Genomic DNA, 21,401 nt, shown 5'->3' with positions numbered 1-21,401 from the left:
TTTCTTCCTTGGGGTGGATTCCAAGGACTGTTTCCCACACGGTCCACTTATGCCCGTTTCAGATGCTGCAATCCATGAAGGATTCGAAGTGATGCTCCCAAAATGCCAAGTCGCTTATTGAAACTTCCTCATACTTTATTCTTTCCATGTGAACCCACTGTTTAGAAACATGGTCTTCCATCAAGGGAATTCTATGTTGGAGTTGGTTGATCTCATAACTGTAAGGGATGGGTGAATGGAACTGGGACTGGCCTGTCTTTTAACGTGTTAATTTTATTGTTGTGGTTCATAGGAAAAGGGAGATAAGCGGTCCAGCTGCATGGGGGAGAATGGTGATGCCAGGAACCGCCTGAGGCATGTCCGCCTGGCCTTGAGAGACATTAACATCTCAGGCGGAGGTGTGAAAGATCTACATATGAAAAGCCAAGGGGAGGGGGGAAGGAGTTGGAGAAAAGAAACTATAAAATATACTTTGTGGGGGGGAGTTGAGCGCGGCTGGCTGACTCCATGGCTGGGTGATGTATGAACTGTAGTTTTAGATTTTTTGGCTTGCTTTTTCTGGGTTCTTATATATATGCATGTTTTTAATAGTTTTAGTATGCTAATCCCATGTAACGTACCCGTTTCCTGAAATAAATGGTCTTAAACCTCCAAATTGTGAGCTGTGAGTGTCTCTTCTGGGGATCTGTGCTAAATCCAGTCTAAGGGCCAGCTTTGCTGGTGCGTGCTTCTTTTACAATAACAACATGCCATGTAGGGGAATTCCCCACCCAACCTTCTCAGATTGTTGATATAAGAGCAATTTACGTAATCTAGGGGCTTTAGTACAGAAAATCATAGAATAGCAGAGTTGGAAGGGGCCTACAAGGCCATCGAGTCCAACCCCCTGCTCAATGCAGGAATCCACCCTAAAGCATCCCTGACAGATGGTTGTCCAGCTGCCTCTTGAAGGCCTCTAGTGTGGGAGAGCCCACAACCTCCCTAGGTAACTGGTTCTATTGTTGCACTGCTCTAACAGTCAGGAAGTTTTTCCTGATGTCGAGCCGGAATCTGGCTTCCTTTAACTTGAGCCCGTTATTCCGTGTCCTGCACTCTGGGAGGATCGAGACGAGATCCTGGCCCTCCTCTGTGTGACAACCTTTTAAGTATTTGAAGAGTGCTATCATGTCTCCCCTCAATCTTCTCTTCTCCAGGCTCAACATGCCTAGTTCTTTCAGTCTCTCTTCATAGGGCTTTGTTTCCAGACCCCTGATCATCCTGGTTGCCCTCCTCTGAACACGCTCCAGCTTGTCTGCGTCCTTCTTGAATTGCGGAGCCCAAAACTGGACGCAATACTCTAGATGAGGCCTAACCAGGTCCGAATAGAGAGGAACCAGTACCTCACGTGATTTGGAAGCTATACTTCTATTAATGCAGCCCAAAATAGCATTTGCCTTTCTTGCAGCCATATCACACTGTTGGCTCATATTCAGCTTGTGATCTACAACAATTCTAAGATTGTTCTCGTTTGTAGTAAATTAAACAACTTAATTGTTTATGCCACTATTGCAGTTGGCTTTCAGTGCTCAAAACTGGCACTGCTTGAGAAATAAATGTTTTGAATGGCTACTAAACAATCCGTAAGGCCTAACTGTGGCTTCTTCCACTTGCTAGGGTTTTTTTGAGTAGTGCTTTGCAGATGAAAATGTGAAACAGAGCATTGCTTTCCACCCTCTGTCCCCTCAGATGGCTTCTGCCCTGTGTGAATTCTATGACGTGATTTCATACGTGTGCTGAGAGCAAATGGTTATTAAGGCTCAGATTGCAACTTAAGGTGGCCGCCCTGACTGAAGATTTTTTTTTTTAACGCTCTGAGCATTGATAGGGCTTCTCACCTGAGTGAATTCTTTGATGTTGCTTAAGTGGTGCATTATCACTGAAATCCATTATTTATTTGCAATATTTATATAACGCTCCCCATCCAAGATTTCAGAGCGGTGAACAAATAGAAGAGTAAAAACAGAATAAAAACGTATTAAAAATTAAATTTAAAAGAACAGAGTTCAGATAAAAGCCACGGACGGTCATTCAGGGAAAGCTGTATGGAACATTTTCAGGAGGCGCTGAAAGGAATACAAAGTTGGCGCCTGCCTGACTTCCAGAGGCAGGGAATTCCATGGGAGGGGGCCACCACACTGAAGGCCCTTCACCTGGTGGTCTCCAATCGGAGGGTAGGTCTATGTGAAACCACCAGGAACATGCCTTTGGATGCCCTCAGTGACCAGGCAGGTTGATAGGGGAGAAGGTGCTCTCTCAGGTATCCTGGTCCCAAGTTGTTTAGGGTTTTGTACACAAGTACAAGAACCTTACACCTGGCCCGGTAGCAAATAGGCAGCCAATGCAGTTCCCTCAGCAAAGGAATTATATGCTGGAAAGGGGCAGCTCCAGGCAACAGCTGAGCTGTTGCATTCTGCACTAGCTCCACCTTCTGAAGCAGCTTCAAGGGCAGCCCCACATAGACTGCATTGCAGTAATCCAGCCTGGAGGTTTCTAATGCCTGTTCCACCGTGGCCAAGCGATCCCTGTCCAGGAGGGCCGTAGCTGGTGAACCAGGAGAAGCTGGAAAAAGGCACTCACAGCCATCATGGCCACTTGGGCCTCTAGCAGCACAGATGGGTCTAAGAGTACCCCAAAACTACAATCTTTCACAGGGAGTGCAACCCCACACAGAACATGCTCTGAGCCTGTCTCCTGGAATCTGGAACTAGGGATGTGAAGACCCGGAACCCCCCCGGAAAAAATCCGTTTCCCCCGTTTTTTCCTGAAGCTTCTTTTTGGTTTTTTCCAAAAAATTGAAAAAAAAGAAAAAAAATGGATTACGGGATGCTTTATTTTAGCATGATGAATAAAATATTTAAGACAAGGTGTTCAGATATCTACTTCTCCAAGTGATTTCTAAAAACTGTACAGTATCAGATTATTACAATGTCTGTGCACCGAGGATAAGCAAGTCCTAGGTTGCAAACTGAGACTACAACTCTCAAATGCAAGAGGAAGATGCATTTCCACCTCTAGGGGGCAGCACTGCCACTGAAGCAGAGACTGAAACTGATAGTGATTAGCTATAGTTCAGGAAATGGGTCTGATTAAATTTCATGCATATTCATTGAATCTTGCCCCCCCTTTTTTCTCAGTTCTTTTTATGGGAATGGGTGCTTTACGTCTGCTTGACACTAGAGGATTAGCAGAAACATAAATAATTTTCTTTGTTACTAATGTTGGTGGTTTCTTCTGTTGTTTTTTTAAATTGATTTTTTGCCTGCTCCTCATAAACTGGCAGAACCAAAGAGGTTCCTTACAGTTCAGGTGTTCCTAACAGTTCAGGATCTTGTAGCTCATTTGTTACCAAAAAAAAGCAAAAAAGTAAATTAAATTTGTTATAATTGTTTGAATACACTGTACTTTTAATATACCAAATGTAATATACCCTCCTCATTTCACTGTCCCACAGAGTAGCTAGAGCCTCGGCTGGATCACCAGCTCTCTCCACTGGAAAATCCCCAAGAGCATTCAGAAATCCATTGGATTCCAACAGTCTAGTGGGCTGGACCATCTGAATGGGTTCTCCACCCCTGCTGGAGGGAAGAAATGCAGTGAGTTCAAATCTCACCAGGAAATGATCTGACCCAAACAATGGGTTACTTGCCCCCACCCCCATCTTCAGAATGCCCCTCTCACAACTTGGATCGAAAACAAAAAGATTGTGGACTCCACAGTCAGAGCACTGAAAGAGCTTTAATCCTGATTTAATACTTTGAAGCAAGTTACAGTCTGTGCTCCGACGAAAGCACTTTCCACATACAAGGCATTCATAGCATCTCTCGCCTGTATGGATCGTTTCACGAGAGGGAAGGGACAATCTGTGATTGAACTGCTTTCCAAACCCTGAGTGCTTTTATGGCTTCTCGCGTGTGTGAATTCTTTGATGTCGCTTAAGCTGTGACCTCGGAGAAAAGCTCTTTCCGCACTCTAAGCATTTGTAGGGCTTCTCCCCTGTGTGAATTCTTTGATGTTGATTAAAGTGGCCACTCTGACTGAAGCTCTTCCCGCACTCTAGGCATTTGTAGGGCTTCTCCCCTGTATGAATTCTTTGATGTATTTTAAGGTCTGTGCTGTAAGCAAAGCTCTTTCCACACTCTACGCATTCATTGGGCTTCTCCTCTATGTGAGTTTTTTGATGTTTATTAAGGTTGCTGCTCTGACTGAAGCGCTTTCCACACACTGAGCATCGATAGGGCTTCTCCCCTGTGTGAATTTGTTGATGTTGCATAAGGTTCGTGCTGCGAGCAAAGCTCTTTCCGCACTCTAGGCATTCATAGGGCTTCTCCCCTGTGTGATTGCTTTGATGATACCTAAGGTGGCTGCTGCAAATAAAGCTCTTTCCGCACTCTAGGCATTTGTAGGGCTTCTCCCCTGTATGAATTCTTTGATGTGTTTTAAGGCCTGTGCTGTAAGCAAAGCTCTTTCCACACTCTATGCATTTATTGGGCTTCTCCCTGGAGTGAATTCTGTGATGTTGCTTATGCTGCGTGCTGTGAGCAAAGCTTTTTCCGCACTCTAGGCATTCATAGGGCTTCTCATCTGTGTGAATTCTTTGATGTTTATTAAGGTAGCAGCTCTGGCTGAAGCTCTTTCCGCACTCTAGGCATTCATAGGGCTTCTCCTCTGTGTGAGTTCTTTGATGTTTATTTAGGTAGCAGCTCTGACTGAAGCTCTTTCCGCAGTCTGAGCATTTGTAGGGCTTCTCCTTTGTGTGAATTCTTTGATGTCGCTTAAGGTGTGTCCTGCGAGCAAAGCTCTTTCCGCACTCTGAGCATTTATAGGGCTTATCTCCTAAGGGAATTATTTTATGTAAGTACTGAAATCTTTTCTCTTCTGTGTGAATTGTTTGACATTTGGTAAGGTGAATCTTCTCAGTCTTTATATCCTGAGAGCTTTTCCACTGTGTCTTCCTACTGTGAATGTTCCTCTTACTTGGTTCTTCTAGTATTGGGCTTTCACAGACATCTGACCCTTCCAAAGAAATGGAATTGATTCCCCACTTCTCTTCAGTTTCAATTTTCCTTCTCTGGTTTATGCCATTTTCCTTGCTCTCCCTGCGATCACCTGCAAGAATAAAAAGAACAATAAATCTTCCTGAAATCGGGATCAAACCAAATGGTTTGCCGATTTGATTAACTGGATAAAAAAATATTTGGTTGGAGAGGCAGATCCTTCCAAACATCCCCTGAAGTTCAAAAGAATTGAGAACTAGAGTGAATATTCATCAATTTATTGAAGGCAACCAAATACAGGTTTTAGCCAATAACATAGACAAAAGTTATTCAGAGTATAAAAGTGTGTCATATAAATAAGAATAGATAAAATGTTATAAATTAAAACATACATGCGCATACAACTAAAACCTTACATCTCAAGGCAGGCCACATGGGTTTGTCTAGGCTGAACAGCCTTCACAGCAAATTTGGCTGTGTTAAACATTACAAACCTGTCCATACTGGACAGTAGATATTTGACCTTGTCCATATCACTGAGGGTAGGAATCACCCTTAAGAGCTTCTCTAAATATTTTTCCCACGGCGTTTCATACAGCTTGCAGTGCAGCGTATAATGTATGGTGTCCTCTACCCATTGGCTGCCAGTGATGCACACTAGAGTGGTGTGTAGTACTTTCATTGATAATATAACTCTTACAAAGTAGCTCAAACAATAAATGAACAATGTAAAATACTGTAAATCCAAAAGGCACTTAAAATCTGCCATTTTGTCCAAGCTGCAGGACTGGGAACTCAAAAGTGGGAATTCAGCTTCATCTAGTCAGAGATCATGGTGTCATTGGAAAACATTTGGTTTCATGATTGAGCGTCGCTAACCTGATTGAGAGGACTTGAAATTTACTCCAGAGATTGTGGGTTCTCCATCTCTGGAGGTTTTTAAGAAGAGGCTTGACAGCCACCTCTCATGGGCAGTTTCATGGGTTTTCCTGCACTTTGCAGAGGGTCAGACTAGATTATCCTTGTGATCCCTTCCAGCTCCACAATTCTATGATTCTTTGACTTCTGAGGAACGGATATCCAAAGTCCAGGATTAACTATGGAGCCACATATTTGGAACAAGATCACAAGGGTCAAAGGAAAAGGAAAGGCAGTTGGAAGTAGAGCCCAGGAATTTCTACGTAAAGAGAGCAGGGAACCCAGGTAAGTATAAGACCCGTGGCCTCCAATGTCCATATACCAACCAACAGATCGTGGCAGAAAACAGGATAAACTTCAATTCTGAATATACGGTGGTAGGTACAATCTGATATGCATCACTGAGACGTGTTGTGATAAGACTCATGATTGGAATATAGCCATCGAAAGGGGAGGGTGAGTATTGTTCTATGCAAGGAAGGTGTAATTCTGAGAAAGGAAGCCCTGTCGAAAACAAGTGGGTAAAGAATATTATGGTTGTGGCAGTATTGTCCAGATCACCCAGCCAGTCAGAAGACTCAGATGATGCTTTCCTGGAAAAGATGATCCAATGTTCACATGGGCAAGTCATTGTAGTAATGGAGAATTTCAGCAATTCCAGTGTCTTCTGCTACTCTAACTCTCAAGTAGGTGAAAGAAACAACAGGCGGATCTGCTGTCCTGGACTTAATCGTAACCAATGGGGAAGAACAGGTGGAAAATGTCAAAGTGGCGGAAACTTTGGGAGAAAGTGACCATGTCATCTTCAAATCCGTGGTAGCAAGGGCTCTGAAATTGAAAATTTCAGTGTCCGCCCTCCAAGGAAAAAGAGAAGACAAAGAGTTCTTAGACAGAACGGTGGAACTGGAAGAGCACAGACAAGCACAGGAGGTGGGAGAGGAACAGGAACAGAAGTAGAAAATGCTGAGGACATGGAAAACGAAGCAGAGGAAACTCCCTGGGAAAGGGTGACAGTCAGGAACAGAAGAACTAGAAGACACTGTGCACCAGTGGAACCAGTAGATCTACGGAACCGCTTTCAAGTACTGGAGGAAGAGACTGGAGGACAGCCTGCAGAGGAAGGATTCCAGGGGACCCCACGCCACAGCAAGCAAGAGGTAGAAGGCCAGGCGAGGGGAGGCAATGAAATCCAGGCCTACAACAAAAAGAGAAGGGTGGTTGCTGGGGGAGACTCCCTGCTGCATGGGATTGAAGTCCCAGTGGGTCAAGAACACTCCCATGGACTCGACAGGGATGCTGTTGCCTGGGTTAGAGATGTGACCGAAGGTTTGCAAATGCTCATAAAGCCCACGGACAGGGACCCTTTTCTTCTCATCCACGTGGGAACAAATGATGGTGCCAAGCTGAACTATGAAGAAATCATATCAGAATTCGAAGACTTGGGAAGGAAAGGATTTTGGAGCCAAGATAGTTTTCTCATCCATCCTTCCAATATTTAGAAGAAGAAAAGAAAGGGAAAGAAAAATACTCTGGGTGAACGACCGGCCTCGAAGGTGGTGCCGAAGTGAGAGATTTGCATTCTGGGACCAAGGGCTACGCTTCTTGGAAGATGGACTGCTGGCAAGGGACGGGTTGCCCCTCACAAGGGCTGGGAAGGATGCGTTTGGCCACAGCATGAAGCACGTCATCAGGAGGGCTTTAAACTGAATCCTATGGGGGAGGGATGTCTATATACGAATGCCCAGAGTATGGGAAACAAAAAGAAGAAACTCAAACTCTTAATTTTGTTGTTTATTCGTTCAGTCGCTTCCGACTCTTCGTGACTTCATGGACCAGCCCACGTCAGAGCTTTCTGTCGGCTGTCGCCACCCCCAGCTTCCCCAAGGTCAAGTCTGTCACCTCCAGAATATCATCCATCCATCTTGCCCTTGGTCGGCCCCTCTTCCTTTTGCCTTCCACTTCCCCTAGCATCAGCCTCTTCTCCAGGGTATCCTGTCTTCTCATTATGTGGCCAAAGTACTTCAGTTTTGCCTTTAATACCATTCCCTCAAGTGAGCAGTCTGGCTTTATTTCCTGGAGTATGGACTGGTTTGATCTTCTTGCAGTCCAAGGCACTCTCAGAATTTTCCTCCAACACCACAGTACATGAAGGCAAATATGGTATAACTGAAACTTGGTGGGATGACTCCCATGACTGCAATACAGCAAGTGAAGGATATAACTTGTTCAAAAAGAACAGAAGAAATAGAACAGGAGGTGGTGTTCCACTATATGTTAAAAATAGTTATCCCTGCACAGAAATACAGGAGGATGAGCCTGGGAGACCCATCGAGAGCATCTGGATTAAAATAAATGGGGCAAGGAATAAAAGGAGCATGATAGTCGGAGTCTACTACCGACCACCCAATCAAGGAGAAGAAGAGGATGAAACCTTTGAGAAACTAATTGCCAGTGTATCAAGGAAGTGTGTTGTAGGAGTAATGGGGGACTTTAATTCTGTTGGGAGACAAGTTCTGCCAAAAGTAGCCCCTTCAAGAAATTCCTGACATGTATGGATAATAACTTTCTCCTACAGAAAGCGGAGGAAGGAACTAGAGGATCGGCTATCCTTGACTTGATCCTGACCAATAGGGATGACTTAGTGCATAAATTGGCAGTTACGGGAACTCTGGGGGAAAGTGACCACGTCATACTTGAGTTCTTGATTTTAAAGGAAGCAAAAGCTGAGTGTAGCCATACGTACTCAGGATTTTAGGAAAGTTGATTTTAATAAACTCAGAACTATGGGAAGTAAGGTCCCATGAAAAGTGACCCTAATGAGAAAAGGAGCTTAAGATGGGTGGGAGTCTTTAAAAAATGGAAATTTTAAAAGCCCAAGTTATAAACAATCTGAACAAGGAAAAAAGGGACAAAAATATAAAAAGCTTAGAGAAAAACTGAAAACAAAAAGTGGAGACATATAGGAAGTGGAAGGAAGGCCAGGCTATGAAAAAGGAGCACAGATAGGCAGCACAGAAGTGCCGGAATGGTGTCAGGAAGGCTAAAGCTGACATTATGGAAGGATGCTAAAAGCAACAGAAGAGCTTTCTTCAGGTATGTGCATAGTAAAAGACAGAGGAAAGAAATGGTGGTTCAACTACTCAATGAGGATGGCAAAATGATAACAGATGACAAATAAAAGGTAGAACTGCTCAACTCAGGCTTCTCCCAAAAGTGGGTCAATGACAGCCACCACCCCCAAACACAAGGAAAGAAGACGTGCAATTCCACCTTCCAGGATGCGTCAAGAGGGAGCCTTACCCAGAAGGTCCCATTCCTTATCCAGAGAAGCCAGGATCCCACGATTCTCCTCCATGACTTCCTTGTGCAGAGTCCTTTGGCCTGGATCCAGCAGAGCCCACTCCTCCTCCAAGAAATGCACGGCCACCTCCTCAAAGGTCACCAGACCCTGAAAGAAGAAGAAGAAATGATGTTCTCTTTAAGCATTATGTAGCAATCCATGAAGACAAGGATGGTGAGGTCCTCCTTCTGAATGCCAGTGACATCCAAGGCCTTCCTAGCAGCCATCTTGGACAAGAGCAAAGGCTAAAGGGGCAGGTTCTTCCAGGACCAAAGAGATGTGCAGGAGATGGAGGCACCCAGGACTCCCCTACCTGCCCAGGCTGTGCAGAAACCGCTTCCGCTCCACCGCCAAGCGAACGAGGCCTAGAAGGATCCCCCAGGATCAGTTCACTCTCTCTGTAGGTTTTTCTGCTACCTGTGAGGAAGGCAAAGAAGGTGGGATGTTAAAGTATAGTTCTTAACCAATTGCATTTTCATTGTTTTACAGGAATCAGTGTTTGTCCACATTACTAAAGGACATGTCTTTTTTGAGTATCTATAGCAAAAGAGTCTCTCTCCATCTGTAAAAGCAGGCTCAAGGAAAACATTAAAGCAGTTTATGCACCTCAAGCATAATTGAGGGAGGGAGACCATGGGGAAATATGTCCCACTTATCCTTACCCAGTGAGGAGGGTCCTCCGTCACCCTCCTGCAAGAACCACCCATCCAGCAGCCTCTGTGTGGTGCCTGACGGAGCCTTCTCTACCTCAAGGAAATCTGTGGGTGCCTTGGCCAACTTCTGCACCTAGAACAGGAAGGAGGATCCCAGACAGGGAGGAAGGAAGGAAGGAAGGAAGGAAGGAAGGAAGGAAGGAAGGAAGGAAGGAAGGAGAGAAATGGGTCAGGTCAAGGCCAAGGACAGCATTTCCCAATAGGTTTGCATTTCAGGGCTCCTTCTAAAGTTGATCTATCATCCAAGCCACACAGCACATTATGCTGTGTCTCTGACAGGGGAGCACATAAGGATGTGTTCTTTGGGGCTAAGAGTTCAACCCTGGCGTAAGCAAAGTGCTTCAACACCCTCCAAAAACCAACCAGGAGGGAAAGACAGAACCTCCCAGACATTCCCTGATATCCAGAATTTTCTGCTGTGAACACATTCTGCCACTGGTTGAAGAAGTATCCCCTCCTTCCCCACAACTTCACAAACCCATTCATTTCTCCTGTGATCGTAAGAACTTAAGAGGAGCCGTTCTGGATCAGAACCAGGGTCCATCTCGTCCAGCCTTCTCTCTCCACAGTGGCCCATCAGCTGTTGACCACGAACTTACAAGCAGGACATGAGTGCAACAGCACCCATATTCCCCAGCAACTGGTATACATAGACATACTGGTTCTCACTCTGGAGGTAGGGTATAGCCATTTAGACTAGTAGCCATTCATAGCCTTCTCCTCCAGGAATTCGTCTAACCCCCATTTTAAACCATCCAAAAACTGCATCTTGTGGTAGGGAATTGTGTATTTTAACAACGCACTGTTAGTTTAATTATCCTCCAATGAGGGCCTGCCCTACACATTAAGAACTACACTTGGAGTTTGGACCATTGGAAATTGGGGCACCCCTTCCTTAGACGACATGTAAAAACAAGTTGAGTTAAGTATTAAGAACACAGTCCCTGTTAGTTACAGGATGAAATGTTCTCACCTGCTCTTTGTCCTCTGCCTTGCTCAGAAGGAAGCCTTCTGCCAGGGCCACCGCCTGAGAACTGGTCTCCACTCCACATTCTCTGACCCAGCTCTCCATCTCCGGGGGGAGGACAGCCAGGAACTGCTCCAGGACCACCAGGTCCAGCATCTGGGCTTTTGTGAGCCTTTCTGGCTTCAGCCACTGGCGGCAAAGGTGGTGAAGTCGGCTGCAAACCTCTCGGGGCGCTTCAGCCTCCTGGTAGCAGAATCCCCTGAAGCGCTGGCGCTCTACGTCTGAGCTAGTGTTGCTCCCAGGCTGGTTCTCCAGCACTCTTCTTTTCCAGGCCTCTGCACTGCTCCCTTCCTGGATGATACGGGGCCCTTTTCCTGCCTCAGGGCCAGCAAAGTTTTGCTCTTCCATCTTGATTCTCTTCTCCATCTCTGCTCCCACTAGGACTCAAAAGGTCTCCTTCCTTGGCTGCCAATTTCTCTCTTGAGGCAAGGACTGTCCTGCAGGAATTAAAATGGAGGAGCTGCATGAATTAGATCCAGCGGTGGCCAATGTAATACCCAGGACCTGTCTCCAATGGGTCCCTACAACCCACAGGAATCAGGCTCTTGGTTGAAAATGACTCCTACTGAGTAGATTCTTAATTATCGAACTTAATTAAAACACGGTTATCTACTGTCATTTGTCTAAAAATATGTATAGTATATTTAAAACACAGGTACTAGAACGTATTACACATTTGAAAAAGTGCAGTTTATGACTTTTAATTTGTTGTCTATTACCCATGTTTTAAATATACTATACATATTTTTTAGACAAATGACAGTAGATAACCATGTTTTAATTAAGTTCTATAGTCAAGAATCTACTCAGCAGGAGTCAGGACAGAGAGATATGCACAATATTGTAGCTGCCAGAATGAAAAACTATAGTATTATAGACTTCTAAATTTTCAATTATATTTGTTTGGGTGTTGTTCTTTTTCTTTTATATTAAATAATGGCTTTGTAATCTATTTGCTTTAGCTCCTGAGGAAGCGCCTCTCCTTATATATGCCTGCCCGAGACCTGAGATCTGTTGGAGGAGCCCTTCTCCGCATCCCACCAATGCAACATATACGTTATGATGGGACAAGGGAGAGGGCTTTCTCTGTGGTGGCCCCCCGACTGTGGAATGCCCTCCCCTTGGAGGCCCGATTGGCACCAACATTGATTGCATTTCAACGCCAAGTAAAAACATGGCTTTTTAACAAAGCCTTTGATGGCTAAACTCACTGGCACATTGTTTTAACTGTTTTAACTGCATCTATTGCTTTTAAATTATATATTGTTTTCACTTGGATCATGGTTTAATTTGTTTTTAACTGTGTATATTTATTGTTTTATACTGTATGTTTTTATCTGTACGTTGCCCTGAGATCTTAGTGCTATAGGGCGGGATATAAATATTTTAAATAAATAAATAAATAATTCTTCTGAATCTGAAACGTTGAGCTTTTTTACATCATTACAAAAATAAAACGTTCATTGCTTATTTACACACAGCACCAGCACTCGTCTCTCTTTCTTCCACCTCCTTACTGGTGCCAATTCCCTTCACCCACTAGCCTCTTTTAAATCTGGTCACTCTAGCATAGCTCCTGCAGCTTTAATTGTTGTGATGAAGAGGGAATTTCACCAGGTTGACACCTGCTGAAATTCCCTTTTCCATGCAACTGTTAAAGATACAGGAGCCCTGTCCTCCTTTCCATAGGGTCACCCTAACATAACATTATAGTCTAAATGTTTGCAAAAAAGGAAGGTAAGATGTTGGGGTTAGGTTTTTACCCACAGAAAGAAAAGGACTCTAAAGAGTTAAAAAGATGTCCTTGGCCAGATTGTCACTGCCAGGAGAAGTCCAGTTTGAAGCAGATTCTTCCCTGGCCTACGTGCGATACGAGAAGTACATGAAGAAGAGACTATTGGTTAATTGGGCCAAGGAGAAAAGTGCATTTAAGAAGTCCATGTTGTAAGGCTTCTTCACTGCTTCTGCTGCTGCGTTATTATTGCTGTACTGTTGGTGAAGGAACTGTAAGTATGACCATTTATTCTGTAAGTAATTTATTTAGTGTCAGTAAAGTTTCTTACTGACCAAAAGACCGTGAGTGCTCATTTTTGTTCCTAACTCCAAGCTGAAACCATTTCCAGCTCCACGCTGCTGCTGCTGCTACTCGCACTCTGCTAAATTTTAGGGTAAACCATTACCCCGATAAGCAGGGATTGTGTGAAATTAAAAGGGTCTGTCTCCTTATCCCAGGCAGAAATCGGAAGAACAGGATGTTGCAGACCCAGAGGAAAGTTGGAAGAGGCTCCTCTTAGAACCCAAGGTGTAGAACTCGGCAACGTCTAGTTAGGAAAAACTAATCCAGGTAGGAAACAGGGTAGTGAAGTCTGAGCAACACCAGCAAGTAAAATGAAATCATCGGGGGGGGGGGGAGGGGGAACCGAAGTTGCTCGAGATCATAGCGTCTTGACCCCCCAAAACCAGTCCAGAAGTGATGGCAGCTGCAGCCTCAAAAACTGAATTAGAAATAGAATTTCTTTGTTCTCCCAAAAAGAAGGCAAACATGAAAGCAATGGCCCCAAAGGCCCCAAAACCAGCAAAAAATCTGTTGCTGTTTTTCTCCCATATTTTTTGGCAGTTGATGTTATGTGAGGAATCTACACAGGAAGATTCCGGACTCACGGAGCCGCTAGCCGTGAGGAGTAAAAAACACACAGGGCATCTCAGGCTCTGGGCAGCAAAACTTTCTGCCCTCCAGGGGAAAAAAAACAGGTCTGCTTCTGAACCAGTTTCACTCCCAATCCGTTCCATGGCTCCCTCTCTGTTCCTAGCACTTAAACCCCCAGAATAGGACCTGAGTAACAGTGATTTCTACTCAATCTTAGCATGTGAACTGCAGGGCTCACTTAATACATAAAAGAGGAACGTACTAAAACAAACAGCAGGCTCACTTCTTAATAAACAAAAGCACCCCAGGTTTATTTCGGAGGCATTATGACTAAAGTAAAAAAAGGAGAAGTACCATTGTACTTATTAATTAGGTTTAAATCAGGGAGAAGAAACTAGGGTGCCCATACGAAAAGGAGGACAGGGCTCCTGTATCTTTAACGGTTGTATTGAAAAGGGAATTTCAGCAGGTGTCATTTGGATATATGGGGAACCTGGTGAAATTCCCTCTGCATCACAGCAGTTAAAGCTGCCCCTCTTTTAGATCTGGTCACTCTAGTGTAGCTCCTGCACCTTTAACTGTTGTGATGAAGAGGGAATTTCACCAGGTTCCCCATATATACAAATGACACCTGCTGAAATTCTCTTTTCAATACAACTTTAAAAGATACAGGAGCCCTGTTCTCCTTTTCTTATGGTCACCCTAGAAGAAACAGAACAAAAAAAATGACGCAATGCAAACTTGACAACAGGACAGTTTTTTGCCCACAGATGGGATATTCCTCCTCCCCACCCAGGGTCTTTCCTCTTGTGTCCCTCCCAGTGCCCCACCTTTCTCCAGCCTTCCCTTCCCTTCCAGGATCCCCTAATTATGGGGAGGGAAGGAGGTGCAGGGTCTCCTGGAGGGCCCCCAAGGGGGTCATACGCCTGGGGGGGGGGGTCAGGGAGCTCTGTCCCTCTCTTCCCTCCCACCCCCTGTCCCCAAACTGCCCTTGACTCCCTCCTTTCTCTGCTCCTGCCCTGGGGGGGCTCTTTCCACCCCCTGAGACCCCCTTGCGTTTTGCACCCACCTGCTCCTCTGCAGGGGAAAAGAGGCTGCAGGGCAGGGGGAGAATCCCAGGCTCCTTTGCCATGGGGTGGGAGGCGGAAGTGTGGGGCCTCATGCAGCCTTGCCTCTCTAGGACCCAGCACCCTCTCGCTCCCTTTAACCCTTAGACTGAATCCACCTAGGAGAAGCAACAGAGGCTCCTCCGGGGGCTCCTTGCAGAAACGCGAACCTGGGGATGGGTGCGGGGGCTTTTATCCCCGCAGCAGCATCCCCTCCCCGCCTGCTCCTTCGGGGGCTTTGCAGGATCCAGTGCGGCTCTTTGCACCATTGCTTTCCCTTTGGGAGCAGAACACAGCCTGCCACGTGCACCGTATATTATGGGATGCCAGCAGCATTGAACGCCCACTGTCCAACCCCTCTGGGGCAGCCCTTCTCCCCCACCCCCCCTTGGCATGATTCACCCCCTTCCCCCCAAATTCTCCTCTCCTTCACTGCCTCCCTCCCTCCGACACTTCTGTCAAGACAACCCATCACTTCAGACCACTGCTCTCCCCTCCCCAAGGCAGTATTATCGTTGCTAAAGCAAGCAGTGACGCTGCTCCCATTTGTGTGCACCTGAGATGGGTCGGACCAAGGGGTCCCTCTAGTCCAGGCGCCCCGAGGCTGGATCAGATCAAGGGTCCCTCTAGTCCAGCGCTCGCTTCACACAGTGGACCCACAAGCACGACATGGATGTAACTGCACCCTCCTGCCCATGTTCCCCAGCAACTCATGTATTTAGGCTTAATGCCTCTGACACTGGAAGTAGCACATAGCTGTCAGCAGTAGTAGCCATTGGTAGCCTTCTCCTCCAGGATTGGAGAAGCTCCAATCCTCCTTTCAAAGCTTACTGCAAGATGTATTAACGGCCAATTGGTGGCCGTTAATACATCTTGCAGTAGCCAATTCCATAGCTCAACTATGTGCTGTGTGGAAGATAAACGACAAGAAAACGACCTCAGTGTTTATACACTGGCAACCAGATGGGATGGGATGAAGACCTGGAGAAGATAAGATTGTGGAGTCATGATAGCACTCTTCAAATACTTGAAAGGTTGTCACACAGAGGAGGGCCAGGATCTCTTCTTGATCCTCCCAGAGTGCAGGACACGGAATAACAGGCTCAAGTCAAAGGAAGCCAGATTCCGGCTGGACATCGGGAAAGACTTCCTGACTGTTAGAGCAGTACGACAATGAAACCAGTTACCTAGGAAGGTTGTGGACTCTCCCACACAAGAAGCCTTCTCCCACACAAGAGGCCACCTATTTTCCCCAGCAAGCTGTAAGGCTGCAATCCTGCACACACTTGCTTGAGCGTCCATCTCATTACACTTAGTAAATATGCATAGGGTTGGGCTGTGCAAACATTTTTCTAAGCATCCTTTGCCTCCACGAATTTATCCAACCCCCTTTTAAAGCCATCCAGATTGGTGGCCATCACTACATCTTGTGGCAGTGAGTTCCATCATTTAACTCTGCACTGTGTGATGAAGTCCTTCCTTTTATTTGTCCTGAATCTCCCACCAATCAGCTTCATGGAATGACCCTGGGTTCTAGCATTTTGAGAGAGGGAGAAAATGTCTCCCTGTCCACATTCTCCACGCTTTGCATAATTTTGTCCATCTCTATCATGTCTCCCTTCAGCCTCTTCTCCAATCTAAACAATCCCTAAGCACTGATTGGGCTTCTCGCCTGTGTGGATTCCGTGATGGTTACTAAGCCTCACGGTGTAACTAAAATGCTTTCCACATTCAAAGCCTATAAAGGGCTTCTCACCCTTGTGAGTCCTTTGATGCAACTTTTTTTATAAATTGTGAATGTCAACAAACAAAACAGAAAATTCATCGTGAAAACCGGGGGGAGGGGGGGGGGAGAAATCCATAGATTGTGTATACAGAATTATCATTTCCATTGTATGAACTATTAAAAAAAAGGGGGAAGAGAATTATACAAAGGTTTCAAGAAAAGAGGACCAAATATCAATATATTTATCCAAAGACACAAATTTATCAAGTTGTGTCTATATAACACTCGTTCAAAAGTATATAGTGTTATTAGGTCCTTGATCCATTGCATTATAGGAGGTGTAAATTTGTCCTTCCAGTGTGATAATTTAAGTCTTTTGGTTGTCATAAGGGCTCTGAAGATTCATCTGCGCTGATTGTGTGTTAACTTCCAGGTAACTGGTAGATAATTTAGAAGGACATGCACGTTCTTCCATATTATAGATTGTTTCAGTACAAAGTTCATCCTTATTATAACCTCCTCCCAAAAGCGGGTGACTATGGGGCACTGCCAAAACATATGAGTTAAAGAAGCGTTAGATGCATTACATTTCCAATAATTATGCAAGTTAGACAAACTCTTCTTGAAAAGGCATTGTGGAGTCCAATAGACCCGAAAAAAACAAACAAACAAAATTGCTGAAGACATAACCTGAGATCCATAGAGGCTTCAGAAACACAAGCTAGAACAAACGTCCATTGGTTAGGCAAGACAGGACACGCCAATTCCCTATTCCAATCTAGTCTTAAACTATGGGTATCATATTTACTTGCTGGTATTAAATACTTATATATGTGGGTTGTGGATCTATGTGTTGATTCAGCTGTTGAAAGGGTTTCTAACAATGCAACTTAAGATAGCAGTTCTCAGTAAAACTCTTTCCACACTCAGAGCATTTACAGGGATTCTCGCATGAGTGAATTCTTTGATGTTGCTTAAATTGTGGGTTATCACTGAAATTCTTCCTTTATTTATTTACAACGTTTATATACCACTCCCCATCCAAGATGAACAAAATAGAATAAATTACATTAAAAAAAAACAGAGGTCAGAAAAAAACTGTGGGCAGTCATTCAGGGAAAGCTGTCTGGACCAACAATATTTTCGGGAGGTGCTGGAAGAAACACACCTGGGCCTCAAAAGACACAGATCGGTCTAAGAGTACCCCCAAAACGACAAACCTGATCTTTCACAGGGAGGGCACCCCACCCAGAACAGGCAATGAACCTCTCTCCTGGACTCTGGAACCACTCACCCACAGGGCTTCCGCCTTGCCAGGACTCTGTTGGTTTATTTATTTATTTATTGCATTTCTATACCACCTAATAGCTGAAGCTGTCTGGGTGGTTCACAAAAATTAAAACCATGAAATACGATTTACAGTCTAAGATCTAAACCACAATATGAAAGTATAAAAGTACAAAACAGAATAAAACTGAAGAGCAGTGCAGAGATATAAATGTTAAAACAGCTAATACAAGGAGACATGTGGTAGAATTAACATGGCTGCACTCCGCGTGTCATTCACTTGATAAAGGTCATCCACCAGGGCGACCAAGGCTGATTTGGGACCTCCACCCCTGTTGGAAGGAAGTAATACTCTGAGTTCAAATCTCACCAGAAAGTGATCTAACCATGACCACCCAGAAGAGCAATGCTGGACGGCTGGTCAAGGACACAACGGAGGCAGAAAACTTGGACACCCCCATCCAATCTTCAGACTGCCCTTCTCACAACTTGGAGCAAAACCAAAATCAAGAGTATGTCCTGGACTCCACACTCAAAGAGCACTGAAAAAGCTTTACTCGAATGAATTCTTTGATGATTCGTCGTGCTACGACGAAAGCACTTTCCACACACCAAGCATCCATATCGCTTCTCACCTGAATGGAATGTTTAATGAGAGGGAAGGTGCAAATGGGGACTGAATTGGTTTCCAAACCCTTGAGCATTTTTACGGCTTCTCCTTTGTGTGAACTCTTCTATGTCGCTTAAGGTTTGTGCTCTGAACAAAGCCCCTTCCACACTCCAGGCATTGATAGGGCTTCTCACCTGTGTGAATTCTTTGATGTTTCCTAAGGCTTGTGCCCTGAGGAAAGCTCTTTCCGCACACTAGGCATTCATAGGGCTTCTTCAATGAATGAATTCTTTGATGCCCCTTAAGGTAACTGCTGTGAGCAAAGCTCTTTCCGCACTCTAGGCATTCATAGGGCTTCTCACCCGTGTGAATTATTTGATGTCTCCGAAGGTTTGAGTTGTGAGCAAAGCTCTTTCCACACTCTAGGCATTCATAGTGCACCTCACCCGTGTGAATTAGTTGATGCGACTTAAGATGAGAACTCCGACTGAAGCCCTTTCCGCACTCTAGGCATTCATAGGGCTTCTTCAGTAAATGAATTCTTTGATGCCCCTTAAGGTAACTGCTGTGACCAAAGCTCTTTCCACACTCTAGGCATTTATAGGGCTTCTCTCCTGTGTGAATTCTTCGATGTGCCTTAAGGTGACAGCTCTGACTGAAGTTCTTTCCACAATCTAGGCATTCATGGTGCGTCTCACCTGTGTGAACTATTTGATGCAACTTAAGATGACAGCTCCGACTGAAGCTCTTTCCACACTCTGAACATTTATAGGGCTTCTCACCAGAATGAATTCTTTGATGTCGTGTAATGTTTGACCGGCGTGAAAACCTCTTTCCGCACTCCAAGCATTCATAGGGCTTCTCCCCTGAGTGAATTCTTTCATGTCGCTTCACGTGTGTCCTGCGAGCAAATTTCTTTCCACACTCTGAGCACTCATAGGGCTTCTCCCCTGAGTGAATACTTTGAGGCAAGTTAACTTCTGAGTTGCAACTGAATTGCTTCTCACACTGAAATCTTTTCTCTTCTGTGTGAAATGGCTGACATTTGGTAAGGTGAAACTTCTGAGCCTTTATATCCCGAGAGATTTTCCACTGTGTCTTCCCATTGTAAATGTTCCTTTTACTTGGTTCTTCTGTTATTGGAATTTCACGGACGTCTGACCCTTCAAAAGACATAGATTTGATTCCCCACTTCTCTTCAGTTTCAGTTTTCCTTCTCTGATTTATTCCATTTTCCTTGCTCTCCCTGTGATCACCTGCAAGAATAAAAAGAGAAATCTTCCTGATATCAGGGAACAAACCAAATGGTTTGCTGATCTGATTAACAGTACTAAAAAAAAAAAATTGGTTGTAGAGGCTGATCCTTCAAAACATAGGCCTGGTTCAGACAACATGCTAAACTATGCTGGTTAACCACAAAATATTTAAGGGAATGAATTAAGGTTAATGCATTCCCTTAACCATTTTGTGGTTAAGGAGCATGGTTTAGTGTATTGTCTGAACCAGACCATCTTAAATATCCTCTGATGATCAATAAAACTGAGAACTAGAGTGGCACACAGCGCTTTCATTTGTATGAAATAATTCTTTCAAAGTAGCTCAAGCCATAAATGAACAACATAAAACACTTTAAAACCAAAATGCATTTAAAAATCTGCCAGTTGATCCTTGCTGATTATTTACCTGGGAACTGAAAAGTGGGAGTTCAACCCTGTTGCTTCTTTTGGATGTCTCAAGGGCTTTGGACACCTTCTGTGGTGCTATCTTGGTATTACCCAGAGGTATTCCTGACTGTTAGAGCAGTACGACAATGGAACCAGTTCCCTGGGGAGGTTGTGGACTCTCCCAGAGTGGAGGCCTTCAAAGGGCAGCTGGACAACCATCTGTCAGGTATGCTTTAGGGTGGATTCCTGCATTGAGCAGGGGATTGGACTTGATGGCCTTATAGGCCCCTTCCAACTCTATTATTCTATGACCTTCTCTTCTGCTGCTCCCAGACTGTGGAATAGCTTGCCGGAGGAGACTCATCAACTTGACAGACTATTAGCATTTAAGAAAGCTATCAAGACTGATCTCTTTCGGCAGGCCTATCCAGTGGAATTTTAGGGTGTTTTTAGATGTTTTAACAATGTATTTTATGTTCTTAATTCAGTTTTATGTATTTTGTATTTACTGTTCCCTGCCTCGATCAAAATGGAGAGGCAGGTAAGTAAATTATTATTATTATTATTATTATTATTATTATTATTATTATTATTATTATTATTATTATTAACCACCTCCCTGGGTTGGGCAACTGTTTTTACCAGACCTTTGTTTTAATATGAAGCTTGTCCTGCTGTCTAGTTGGAAGTGGAAGCTCGTTCGGCATGGACTTTGGACTTTAAGAAAGCCCACTGGAGGATGGAGGAACTGTCTTTTACTCAATGCCATGGGAGCCCACAGTAATACAACAATGGAGTTGGTCCCATTCCCATTCCTTACCCAGAGAGGCCAGGATCCCATGATTCTCCTCCATGACTTCCTGGTGCAGAGTCCTTTGGCCTGGGTCCAGCAGAGCCCACTCCTCCTCTGAGAAACGCACGGCCACCTCCTCAGAAGTCACCAGACCCTGGAAGAAGAAGAGCTCATAATGTTGCAATCCATGAAGATAACGAAGGTGAGGTGGTTGGAGGTTTTCCTCCAGGATCCAGAGCTTCATGAGTGACATTCAATGCCTTCCTAGCAGCCATCTTGGAGAACAGCAAAGGGAAAGGGTTACTTTCCTCCAGGGCCAAAGAGATGTACAGGGGATGGAGGCCCCCAGGACTCTCCTACCTGCTCTGGCTGAGCAGAAACCGCTTCCACTCCACCACAAAGCGAAGGAGGCCTTGAAGGATCCAACAGTATCAGTTTACGTTCTCTGCAGGCTTTTCCGCTCCCTGTGAAGAAGGCAAAGAAGGTGGGACGTTAGTTCTTAAGCATTTGCATTTTTGTTATTTTAGGGGAATCAAC

At 44.7% G+C, this 21,401-nt stretch overlaps 3 protein-coding genes across 4 annotated transcripts in view; 1 reads left to right on the top strand and 2 right to left on the bottom strand.

The window, feature by feature from the left end:
• The window catches only part of LOC134396281 (zinc finger protein 420-like), a 918,719-nt gene that overhangs the window by 720,365 nt on the left and 176,953 nt on the right, over positions 1–21,401 (top strand). The gene's annotated exons all lie outside the window — the stretch shown is intronic.
• Positions 1–21,401, bottom strand: part of LOC134396491 (zinc finger protein 345-like) — a 204,703-nt gene that overhangs the window by 23,895 nt on the left and 159,407 nt on the right. The window lies entirely within an intron of this gene.
• On the bottom strand, positions 3,750–14,818 carry LOC134396355 (zinc finger protein 436-like). The gene is made up of 6 exons (XM_063122826.1): positions 14,748–14,818; positions 10,978–11,468; positions 9,954–10,077; positions 9,605–9,708; positions 9,252–9,399; positions 3,750–5,145 (listed from the first exon to the last, which is right to left on the bottom strand). The coding sequence occupies exons 2-6, from the start codon at positions 11,395–11,397 to the stop codon at positions 3,935–3,937; spliced, it is 2,007 nt and encodes a 668-aa protein (XP_062978896.1). The 5' UTR covers positions 11,398–11,468; positions 14,748–14,818; the 3' UTR covers positions 3,750–3,934.

This window comes from Elgaria multicarinata, chromosome 3 (assembly GCF_023053635.1).
Source record: "Elgaria multicarinata webbii isolate HBS135686 ecotype San Diego chromosome 3, rElgMul1.1.pri, whole genome shotgun sequence".
NCBI lineage: Eukaryota > Metazoa > Chordata > Lepidosauria > Squamata > Anguidae > Elgaria > Elgaria multicarinata.
This window is presented reverse-complemented; position numbering and strand designations above follow the sequence as displayed.